General features: G+C 36.3%; 1 protein-coding gene across 10 annotated transcripts in view; it reads right to left on the bottom strand.

The window, feature by feature from the left end:
* RASAL2 (RAS protein activator like 2) overlaps nt 1–12,900 on the bottom strand; it is a 397,250-nt gene that overhangs the window by 101,459 nt on the left and 282,891 nt on the right. For 9 of the 10 annotated variants that reach the window (XM_027565430.1, XM_027565431.1, XM_027565432.1 and 6 more), the window contains one exon: nt 589–695. In XM_027565430.1, the coding sequence (XP_027421231.1) occupies nt 589–695 (107 nt within the window). Of the gene's footprint in view, nt 1–588; nt 696–1,487; nt 1,567–12,900 lie in introns of all 10 variants that reach the window. The other variant, XM_027565434.1, reaches the window with a different exon arrangement.

Here is a 12,900-nt window from a genome sequence, read left to right as displayed (position 1 = left end):
TAATGATATGATTAGAAAGTAAGCATATTTCTTATTCAGTAAACAAAGAAAATGGATGAACTAAAATCTGGTTACTCCAAGTTATATCAAAGAGGTTGAAACGAGGGCTGCAACTGGTGGTCAGCTGACCTGTTCACTTACAGACTTTCCATCTCAGCCTTCTTTAGTACTCAATACTGACTCTCATTACTGTCTCGTCAGTTTAAAGAATATTTTTAACGGGAATACTTCTTCCAGGGTATTTCTTAAGCACTTACTTGGGTGTCTAAAAGATGGCTTAAGCAAAGCACAGGCCTAGTTTCAGGATTAGAACTCACAGCTGTCTAATTCTCTGATAAATTGCTCTGCAACTTTATGAGTCTTATCGTTCTCTGCTTAGGTTCCATCACTTAAAATAAAATGTATGCCCCATTCTTTAAAGTAAAAAAAAAAAAGAAAATCCTACCCACACCTTTATAGAATTATGATTGGTTTTAACTAGTAACTTGATAAAGAGATTCTTGAGGAGCAAAATGTTTTGATTTCTTAGCAACTGTCTCTCACTCTAAAAAGAATAAACGTACTCTTTTAAAGAAGAGCAGCACTTACTGGTACTTTGAAGGGTGAGGTATTCGCAGTGTCCATAGAGTTGGGTTTCTCAGATGTAGTGGTCCCTGAGATACTCCGTCTGCGTGGGGACCTTTCTGCTGGCACCTCTGGATGAGAAAAAAGAAACATCGATAAAAATCCAAATTTAGGATCTTTCACTAATCTGTAAAATTGTTGATTTTTTTTCCTCACAAAAAATCAGTTTGCTTTAAAGATACATTATATTCTACATCTAAGATATAATTTGTCTCTTTATCTCTAAACAGATATTATCAAGACATTAAAGAAACTTGGTCACTGTTAAGAATATGCCTTAGTGTGATAGTTTGTATCTTTATCTATGCACATATAAAAAGTAATTTCCTCTGAGTTATGTTTAATATCTCTAAGTTCACTTAGTATTTGCATCTCACAGTATAGGAATCTACTGCTTTATGTCAGCCATATAAGAGTTAACAGAATCCAATTAACTATTTTTTATATTCATATGAACAAATTTAGCCTAGTGTTGAACATGATTTGATGGTGTCTGCACAAAGGTCAAAGTTCAGTTCTGTGCAGATAAGATGATTCACCAGCCTGCAACCAGAAGTCCATGAGAAGACAAAAAGCTGCTGCTAGGATAAAATAACATATATGCTTATGCAGATATAAAAATAGCTCAGCTTCTCCTTGTTCTGGCAGTATGACCTCACTAAGATCTAACTCTGGGATCCTAAATCTGTGCAAACTGACCTAATGCATTTCAGATTTTGAAGATCATGTGGTATTCTCCAATTTAATTACTATATGCTATATTAAGGTTACATTTAAATTTTTTTATAGAGCGATACATATATATGCATATATATATGCACATACACACGCACACACAGATGATAGATATATACATATTATACCTTTATCACAACTGCTTCCCATCTCCACTTCAACTGACAGACATATAGGAATCCAGCTTCTCAGACAACATTAGATAATCTCAACATGGACAAGAAAAAAAAAAAAAAAAAACACATCCTAAAAAAAGTATTCTGTGTTATCTTCCAGATCTTAAAAAATAAGGAGTAAATCGTGACTCCGGAGACTGACATTTTGATTCCTGCTGTTCTCCCTTTAAAAGATAGATGCAGTTTAAACTTCCATTTCTGGCCTCCTGGCCCCTGGGATCCGTGCTACTTCCACTTAAGAGAAAGCGTTTTTTCTCTGGCTCCCTCCCTGTGTCTTGCTCTTCCCCCTCCCTCTCTACAGCTTGCAGAGAGCAAGCGAGAAAGCAACACACAGGACTGCAGCTATTCAATCAATCGTTCCGGACTGCACATCCTCATTAGTTCCTTTCAGGCTATTAGCGGACGCCCAACCACTGCCTCCCCTCAGTTACAGCAAATTTCACTGTATTGCACTGATCTACAGAAGAAAAAACATTTCCTGAAATTTATATTCAGCTAGTGCCAAAAGGACACCATTTTACACAGACCCAGTAATGCACACAAATCAATCCCGCCTATGAAAATCCAATTGGGAGTGCTTACTCTATTACTATCTTTGATGCTGGACACTGATTTTCGTTCCATGACTAAACGTTTCTTCACAGTGACATCCTGACCAGTAAGATATAAGCCAAATCACAACAAGCCTAATGACCGAGAGGCTGACAACATAGAGTCTTATATGCCTGCAGTACAAGAAAGTTCCAAGCTATTACTGTGTTTTAAAATAACTTTAAGTCTCTCAACTTCCCCCTAACCATCAGTTAAATGAACCTTAATGTACAAAGCCATTTTCAGAATTAGGCACCCATGAATCCTAGCACATTTCTAAAAAATGGTAGTACAATTAACGGGAATGGCACAAAGCGCTGAATTTAAACAGATCGGTCTGTCAAAGCACACTGAACAAGACCTTCAGACTTCAGGAACATGACTTTAAAGGATGATTATCTAAGTCAGGCAATTCAATCTGAAGGGCAGGCAGGTGGAGACAGGGGCTGGTGAAGGTAGAAGAAAATCTCATCTTCCCTCTGCCCATTACTGATCATTAGAAAGATACATGAGATTGACTATTACAATATAATATATTTCAGTCTCAGAATAACTGATGGAAAAACCAAATTGGGAGGAAAAAAGTCCCATTAGCAAGGATAAAATGATCTAGTGAACAGTTTTCCTTGACTTGCAATGTTCTGGCTGAGGAAAAAAAAGAATTTCCTTACTGTTTTCCAAACATCTAATTTTAGTTTTCAGGCATATGAACTCATTACGTAAATATATTTCAATGCTTTTATCTATCTGGAATTATTTTGGCTAAAATGAGCAACCACATTTCAAACCCTAACAATATGTTCTTTGTTGTACTTTTCTTTACATTCTCTTTCTGTATTACAAAAAAAAAAAAAACAAAACCAAAAACTGAACTCTGATGTAGATTAAAGAATGTCACTGGGTTCAAAAAGGAGAAATTAAATTACTTTTGACGTTTGAACAATTGCCTTTAAAGAGGGAAAAGTAAGGAAACAAAATAAGCTAAATCAACTGGTGATAAGAGGAGGAAGTCTACACTTCTTGACTTTCCCCGCCCCCACCACAACGCAATTTATCTACTGATGCAGAAAAGACACTTCTTGACTTTCCCAGCCCCCACCACAATGCAATTTATCTACTGATGCAGAAAAGGCCTTTGAGTATTAGGTTGTTTAGTGCCCAAAAGATTCGTAACTGTTTCAAAGCTGAGAAAAGAACGTATACCCCCAAAACCAAAGTCCACTTTGGAATAGGGGAGTAGCCTCAGGAAAAGCAGAATTAATAACTTGCTGGATTAGTCACAGGCTGGCCAGCATGCTAAACTGATCTGGCTACCTTCGACTTTAAAGCTCCAATCAGAAAGGAAAGCTGCTACTATGCTCTTAGAGCTACATTTCTGCTGATTTGGATGGAAAATCTATACCAGTTCCAGTAGGCCAAAATTAGACAGCTCTCTACCCTACCTGCCTCATGCTACATACGACTGCATTATTTTTTCCCTGCTGTAAAAAATGAATATTCACTTCATAGTCACAATATTTAATTACAGTCATGTTTAAAATATGCTCACTCTCTTAAGACAAGAGGCATATGATATTGTTTCTGTGGATAAAGGACTAAAACTAATTTGCTCATGTTCTCACCCTCTAAAAATAATGTTTTTCATCTTTAAATTAAAAGGTAAAAAAAAAAGTTATAAAAAGCCACTTAAGTTTTAAATATATCTCTTCATTTCTTTTGCCATTGGGTATGAACTGAGGTGAGGTGACAACTTATAATAACGAGAGGTAGCCTCCACTACGGCTCCACATAAGATGATGTACTGAACAAAGAGAATACTTGGGTGCTCTTTTTACCACCTTTACTAACCATCTGTGTGATTATGTGTAAAGCCATTTCAACCTTTCCTGCTCTGGTCTGCATTAATAAGCTGGGTTATTCAGACTAACCAGAGATGAAGACAAGATGAATGAGTTTATCTGCTTTGACACAAAATTAGCTTTTTGAAAGAATGGGGCTCTCTAAATCCAAAATATATTATTGAAATGTCATTTCCTCAAAATACACATTTTCTTCTATGTCAACGTGCTTTCTTTTGAAAAGCGTGGTAAAATAATTGACAACTGGATAATTATAAGGACAAAGGCCCTTTTGGTGGAAGATGTGCCTATTCAACAAACAGAACTCAACCCTGTCTTTCAGACCTAACAGTGTGTTCATGGCCTTCAGTTTACTTATAATGAAGCCAATGTAGCAGATGGTGTTTCAGGGAGGGAAAAAGGAGGACAGAGAAAAGGAGATGAAGAAGTACAGTAATTTCACTACAGTAACCATAGTGAATAGGTAGAGGCGCTGAGAACTGATGCTTTTGAACTGTGGTGTTGGAGAAGACTCTTGAGAATCCCTTGCACTGCAGGGATCAAACCAGTCAACCTAAAGGCAATGAGTCCTGAATACTCATTGGAAGGACTGATCCTGAAGCTGAAGCTCCAATGCTTTGGCCACCTGATGCAAATAATCAACTCCTTAGAAAAGACCCTAATGCTGGGAAAGACAGAAGGCAGGAGGAGAAGGGACGACAGAGGATGAGATGGTTGGATGGCATCATGGACTCGATAGGCATGAGTTTGAGTAAGCACTGGGAGTTGTTGATAGACAGGGAAGCCTAGTGTGCTGCAGTCCATGAGGTTGCAAAGAGTCGGACACAACTGAGTAACTGAACTGAGAGGCACTGAGAAGGTGAGTGAAAGCCAGTACTTAAGGAATTGAGGAGGTCAGCCTAGTAGATTTATCAGGGAGGGCCACTGAAGACAGGGAGGCCAATACAAAGCTTCTAGAGTAAAATGCAGCTGGGAAGCCAGTGGGGCTGCAGTCAGGAAGTGGGGATAAATAATAGCAGAAAGACTAAGAGGAATTAGGGCAGGCATGTTCAGATCATGCGGGCTTTGTAGGCCTACACATAAGGACTTAGCTTTTTCCTCTGAAAGAAAAACCACCTGGTGAAATGCACCTCATCCAGATTTACAAGTCACACAAAAATACTATGGAGTACACTGAACCAGACAGTTAAAAATGGTTAAAACAGTATGCTTTATGTTATCTGACTTTTACCACAGTAAAGAAAATTTTTAAATAAAGAAATACTATGGAGATATACTTCCTGGGACTGTCTTAAATTTTTTTAAAGGATTTTGAATAGTGAATGTGTTTGAAATGATCCTACAATATTATTACGTTCAGAAAGAGATTAAGGGCAATGCTTGTATGAACTGAGGGTTAGGTTCCAAAGGCCTGTGCAAATACCTTAACTGAGAACAAGTATCTGTTATGTAATGTCATTGCGATCAAATATAAGTATCAACTATACTTACTTTTTGTTCAGTCACATTTAACTAAATTTCATACACCATCATGTCATACATACATATACTTAACAATAACTACCCAGCTAAAAATGTCACAAATTCTGATAATGTCTACCACTTAGAATTAGCTACCTTTTTTTTTTAAGTGGAGGAGATGATTCAAAAATACATTTTTAGGAGGAAAAGATGTACTTCAAAATTATAAGCACCTCTTTTATTAATAATTTGTCTAAGGAAGAAAAATTTTTATGGTAATTTGAGCTACTATTAAATGTTTATAATGTGCTAACCACTGTGCCTAGTATCTCTATTAGTTCTTGGGGCAGTAGTAGCCAATTTTTTACTGAGGTAGTAGCCAATTTATTATTCTCTTAGATGAAGGTGGAGGCAAAATTTAAAAAAAGATAATAACCTTACCAATATGAAAGTAATTTCAGAAAATTCAAAACAAATGATAAACAGAATGAATAAAGATATTTATAAAGTTTTAATTTGGTGGATAATGATGTAAGGAACCAAAATATCCTTCTCACAGCAAAATTCTCTAGTTATGACAGACCAGAAAATATTACATATTCACAGATGCAGTCAGCTGGCATATATAAATACTTTACTAAATACTTCACATTAACAGCAACCCAAGCCAATTTCTAGTAGTTTTGTATACAGAATTATAAAACATGAATGAATGTGAATGCTCTGTCAATTTTAATTACTCACATGTCCCATTAATATTTTTGACATTATATTTAGTAAGCAAGTATTCTAATATCATTGTCAAAAAGGAATTCTTTAATTCACTTCAAAAACTTTTAAAAAAAGCAACCTCTCAACAAATCATGATAGAAAATTAAATACACACCAAAATGTGTTTCTTCACCCATTTAAGTCACTGGAATTTCAATGTATATAATGTTACTGTGAATGAATCCACTTCACTATCATCATAAATGATGACAACAATAAATAGGATGTGATAAGTCCATGGTTCAAATTATTAATGAATGAGTTAAGCAAACAACTCATTTCTCCATGCTGTGAATTCTAAATTAGGAGAATTCTTCTTCCACAGGAGGCACAGAAGACACTTAAGGAACAGAAAAGGAAGGAAGGAACAATATTGGGAAATGGGCTTGTACCTCTTTAGTAAGAGGGTCTTTAATAACAAATGGCAAGTGTGAAAGAAAAAAAGGCTTCATGACATTTCATACTTTTTGCTGGAGGATTCCTTAAAGGTAATGGGAGCTTAAAGATGCAGGCAGAGAACAATTTTATAAAGGAAAAGTGACAAGAGCAAAGAGGAGAAAATTACACTCTGCATTTATATAGCTGCTAACACCATAGCACCTGGGTGTTTTATAGACTTCACCACTTGATTTTCAGCAGGACATTTCCCTGCCCTATCCCATCTCTACTGCTGTAAAGCCAAAGCACCGACAGTCACTACCATCCAGCTGCTCTGAAATACAAATCCCCAGAGCCACTTTAATTCATCCGATTTGTATCATTTAGACTGCAGTACTTCACTCAGGCAAGCAGTCCTTTCAAGTTTGCACGCCCTCGACACATTTCAATACGTACAAATTGGTGCTAGGTACAGAAACGTAGTGAATTCTCAGAAAGGAAAGCCATCCGGTCTCTCCCACCTTTTCTTCACCTCAACAAATTTATCCTTTATTATTATTACTTCTAAAAATTCTTCTTGTTAATATAGTAGGAGAGCAGATATCCCTCTGGTCACGCAATCTGAACACCCACAAGTGTATCGTTTCTTTAACTTAGGGTTTCACATGATGATAATGGATGAGATGATAGAGAACAATTTTTACTGTCAACCAAAAAGACTAAGAAAACAGTTTAGGGATATTTATATGGTTATCTGGGATTCGCTGGTGGCTCAGACAGTAAAGCATCTGCCCACAATGCGGGAGACCCAGGTTCGATCCCTGGGTTGGGAAGATCCCCTGGAGAAGGAAATGGCAGCCCACTCCAGTACTCTTGCCTAGAAAATTCCATGGATGGAGGAGCCTGGTGGGCTACAGTCCATGGGGTCGAAAAGAGTTGGACACGACTGAGCGACTTCACTTTCACTTTCATATGGTTATCTTGGGCTTCCCTGGTGGCTCAGATGGTAAAGAAACCGCCTGCAATGAAGGAGACCTGGGTTCGATCCCCAGATTGGGAAAAGCCACTGGAGGAGGGCATGGCAACCCACTCCAGTATTCTTGCCCGGAGAATCCCCATGGACAGAGAGGAGCCTGGAGGGCTACAGTCCATGGGGCTGCAGAGTCGAACACAACTGAGTGGCTAAGCACAGCACATATGGTTATCTTAAGTTTCAAATACAAAGCATATCTCTGGTACTTAGTGATAACAACTAGGGATCTTAGTAGTAGTAATAAAAGTATAACAAGGATAACTGCAACACCAAACTATCATTTTTATTCCTTATTACATGCTAAGTATTTTATGTTAATTTTCTCTTTAATCCTCACAAATCTCTGGAATTGGAATTATGCCCCCATTTCACAGATGGGAAAGGAAGGAGATGATCTATTACTCCACTCAGTTTGCAGGGCTGGTAAAGGCAGAATCAGGATTAGAACCCATGCAGTCTGGATCCAGAGGCTATACTTTTAATTACCATGCATGCTATCCATTCCCCTTGTGTTTTGTATCGTGGACTGTAATGAATAAAAAGTAAGATAAACAATCATGGAAACTCCAGTTTTTCTCATTTCCTCTTAAAAATAACTCAAAGAACTCTAACAAGTGTACATGGTTCTTCATATTTTATTTTTTTTGGTTCTTCATATTTTAAAGAGAATTAAATCATACTCTTTGGTGGATAATTTACTGCAAACGAAACCCCATCAAAGGAAACTCTCAATCCTGGAATGCTGATGCCAATAAGAACATTCTAATGAAGAAACAAAGAGGGGTGAGGCAATGGGGTAAAGAAGGAGAAAAGTTAACTTGCTTAATGAAATGGTAAAAAAAACGAACAAAAAAGGAATTAAGCTATAAAGAATTTCTACTACTGATTCTTTGAATTAAAAAGTAGAAAAAAAGCCCTCCAAAAAATAAACTGCCCTTAAGGGGATGGATGAATAAGCAGAGCACAGAGTTTTTAGGGTAGTGAAAATATTATGTATGGTACTGTAAGGTAAGGTACATGTCATTATCTGTCCAAACCCACAAAATATACAACATTTAGAAACAATCCTAATGTAAACCATGTATTTTGGGTGATTATGATGTTAGTGTAGGTTCAGCAGCTGTAACAAATGTACCACTCTGGTGGAGGATACTGATAAGGGGGAGACTATGCATTTGTGGGGACAAGGGGACACAGGAAAAAAATCTGTAATTTTCTCTTAATTTTGCTGTGAACCTAAAACTCCTCTAAAAGAACAGTCTTCAAAAAAAGAAAAGAAAACCCATCCATCTGTCCACTTAAAGTAATTTTCAGCACACTTAAGTGGAAAGGTAACTACTTAGGTGAATTCTATAGACAAACATTGATAAAAAGCTTAAAACTTTAGGTTTAGAATGAACAGTCTCCAAATAACTAGAAAGCACTGTTAAGCATAAAACAACTGTTTTGAACATTTCAATCTAATTATTTATAGTGAAGTGAAAGTGAAATCGCTCCGTTGTGTCCAGCTCTTTGCGACCCCATGGACTCTAGCCTACCAGGCTTTTCCGTCCATGGGATTTTCCAAGCAAGGGTACTGGAGTGGGTTGCCATTTCCTTCTCCAGGGGATCTTCCCAACCCAGGAATCGAACCTGGGTCTCCTGCATTGCAGACAGACGCTTTACCCTCTGAGCCATTTCCTTAATTTCATAGCTTTGCTTTGGTGAATAATATTTTGTCTTCCATTCTGGAAGACAATATGTCTTCTAATTTATGGAGATATTCTCAGACTTTACCTAAACTTTTCCTATAACTGACTTAATAATGTGTTCTCTTTATTAGTATGTTTCAAATATAATTCTGGATAAATCTGATTTATTCATACCATGATTTCAGTGTTCATCTCTAAAAATCTTTTGTAAAAAGATCTGATTCTTGATTATGTCAGGGTCCTTTAAGACTAATTTGGGTTTTATTCCCCAACAGACATTAACAGAAAGCACTGAAAGTACTGAAAAAATAAAAATATATCAACCTCTAACATAAAGATGAGAAATTAATCATCTACTGAGGACCAAATATGCATGAGGTGCTATACAAAATACAAAAATCTCTATAGTGAAAGTAACAGAAAAGGGAGAAACCTATTATCTATAATTCTATAATGTTGATTGGTATACTTCAGCCACCAAACACGGTCAAGTCTCTCTTCGAATGTTGGCTTCATTTTGTTCTCTGTATTTCCACTACCATGTATCACTCTAGTGCAGGACTTTTTATTTTCTCATTGTAGATAATGGCCAGACCCTCCTAACTAATCTCATTGACTCCTGTCTCTCTGCTTAAAGCTATCCTGATCACCATTACCAGATTAAGCTCTCTAAAACATTACTTTCTTGATAAAATTACCTTCCCAGAAATCTTACAGATAGACAATCACACATCGAAAAAAAAATATCACCTAGCTCCTACCTTACGTACTCTTTCCTGCCAACACTTTGCAACAAATTGCCTTGGTCAGATGATCTCTGATCTTAAACAGGCCATATTAATTTCTCTGTGTCTGTCTTTGTTAATGGTGTTCACTTATCTGCCAAATCTAAGGTAACCTTCAATACCAATTTCAATTCATCTGCTTCCATAAAGCCAGGCCTAATTACTCACATTTCTTTGATTTCCAAGTAATATATTTGTGTAAGTTCCCACTACTTGATTATATGTTCTCTAGTTTGGGGTATCAAACTACCTAAATTTAGGTATTTGAACAATGGCAATTCTGTCTAAATTTTCAAAGGAAATAAATTTTAATAAATAGAACTCTCTCAATTTTAAGTATTTCTCCCACAATGTTTCCATAAACTGTTTGCATCCACTCTTTTCTTGCATGGAACACTGAAATAGAAGATATATGGTAACAAATAAATTTTAACTAAACAACTAAAAAATAGTTCAGCATAGTCTCTTGATTTTTTCTCCTTTAATAAACACACGTGATCTCACAGAATTGCCAATTTTTTTGTGTGTTAAAATGATAAAATAGCAATTTCATATGGTTCAACTTAATTCATAATAAAAATGTTAATAAATTTTCTATTTATTTCTAATTCACATATGGCATTAAAGCATACACACCAGTCCAGTACTCTTGCCTGGAAAATCCCATGGGCGGAGGAGCCTGGTGGGTTGCAGTCCATGGGGTCACAAAGAATCAGACACGACTGTGCAACTTCACTTTCACTTTTCACTTTCACTCATTGGAGAAGGAAATGGCAACCCACTCCAGTGTTCTTGCCTGGAGAATCCCAGGGACGGGAGAGCCTGGTGGGCTGCCGTCTCTGGGGTCGCACAGAGTCGGACACGACTGAAGTGACTTAGCAGCAGCAGTCAAGTTTAAGAATTACTCTCATTTTATGTCTATTAGCTTAAGTCTTACACTATAATTGAGATTTTGGTAAAGAAACTTCATGGGAGATTAAGTTTTTCCTTCTATGCATCATTCTACTTAAAAATTCACAAATTTTCAGGTTGTAGAAGCACACTTAAACATAAATTAATCAGTTTAAGTCTTGATGAAAGTGAAGTCACTCAGTCGTGTCTGACTCTTTGCAACCCCATGGACTGTAGCCTATCAGGCTCCTCTGTCCATGGGATTTTCCAGGCAAGAGTACTGGAGTGGATTGCCACTGCCTTCTCCAGGGGATCTTCCCGACCCAGGGATTGAACCTGGGTCTCCCGCATTGCAGGCAGACGCTTTACCATCTGAGCCACCAGGGAAGCCTGCTTTCTTGGGATATCTGCTCAGCTTGATTTCCTCTAGTTTTTTATTTACATACCCATAAAAGAAAAATTTTTAAAGAACTTCTTCCCCCTCCCCTTTTCTAAGGATATCCCCTCAACAAAGGATGTAATACTTAAAAACTCTAAGGTAACCATGACCACCTATGGGCTCAATATGAATTCAATTTCCATGCTTAGATTTCAGCATGGTTCTTAGCATTTTTTTTTAATTTAGATACTAAAATGTCCATTTATTCATTTGCAATAAAAAACTGAACTATCACTGATTGTAAATACTAATACAAGTGTGATCCAGCGTTTTATTCTTTTTCAGAAGTCAAGCTATATGAGAAATCAAACCACAATCAGTGGTACATTTTAAACTACTGATTCAATTTCTTTAATGATTGTAAGTAGCAGAACTACTTACATTTTTTATTCCTACTGTAGTCAATTTTAATAAATTATAACTTTCTTTAAAATGTTCATTTTCTCTCATTTTTTTTCAAATATATTAGCATAAAGTTGTTCATGATAGTCTGTTAGGTCTCTGATTTTTGTAACTATGTTCTTTTTCCCATTTTTAAGATTGTTTACTTGTGCTTTCTCTTTCATCTTGATCAAATCTTGACAGTTGTATTTTCATTGGACTTCTTTAAGAAACAAATTTTAGCTTTATTGATTCTGTTTATTTCTGCCTTCTGTTCTATTATCATCTGCTGTCATTTTCATTATTTCTTTCCTTTAACTTTGTTTTGGTCTATCCTTTTTTTTCTACCTTGTTGAATTTATTGAATGCTCAGCTGGCCCACTTAATTTTATTCTTTTTGATATAAAAGATTAGGGCTATAAGTTTCACTTAATAACTATTTTAGCAATATTTTATAAGTTTTGATATGTACGATTTTTAGGATGTTCAGTTCTATTTCCATTGTTATTTTTTTTGAATTTTTAACTTTAAAACTTTCAACCTTAAAAGTTTTCAAAAAGAAAAGTTTTAAGAGTAAATTTTTTTGGTACTAATTTTTGACTTAGTTCATCTATGATCAAGAGAATATGTTTGTATGATATAAAGAATTTGATTTGTTGAGATTTATTTATGTCTTAATCTATTGTTGGTTTTCATAAAGATTCCACATATACTTCAGAAGACTACATAATTGTTGGACTTCAGAATTCTATTGTGTCCATTAACTGAAGCTCACTGTGTTTTTTTTGTATCTTCTATACCTTCAACTCTCTGTCCATGGGAAAGACTAAAGGCAGGAGGAGAAGGGGCCGACTGAGGATGAGGATGGCATCACCAACTCGATGGACATGAGTTTGAGCAAGCTTTGGGAGTTGGTAATGGACAGGGAAGCCTGGCGTGCAGCAGTCCATGGGGTGGCAGAGTTGGAAACAACTGAGAGACTAAACTGAATACCCTTAATAATTTTTGTAGATAGGGTCACAGATTTATCAATTTCTCCGTATACTTCTGTCAATTTTTGCCTTATAAATTTAAGGCTTTGTTTT

Source organism: Bos indicus x Bos taurus, chromosome 16 (genome assembly GCF_003369695.1).
Source record: "Bos indicus x Bos taurus breed Angus x Brahman F1 hybrid chromosome 16, Bos_hybrid_MaternalHap_v2.0, whole genome shotgun sequence".
Lineage (NCBI taxonomy): Eukaryota > Metazoa > Chordata > Mammalia > Artiodactyla > Bovidae > Bos > Bos indicus x Bos taurus.
Note: the sequence above shows the minus strand (reverse complement) of the source record. Positions and strands in the feature narration are given on the sequence as shown.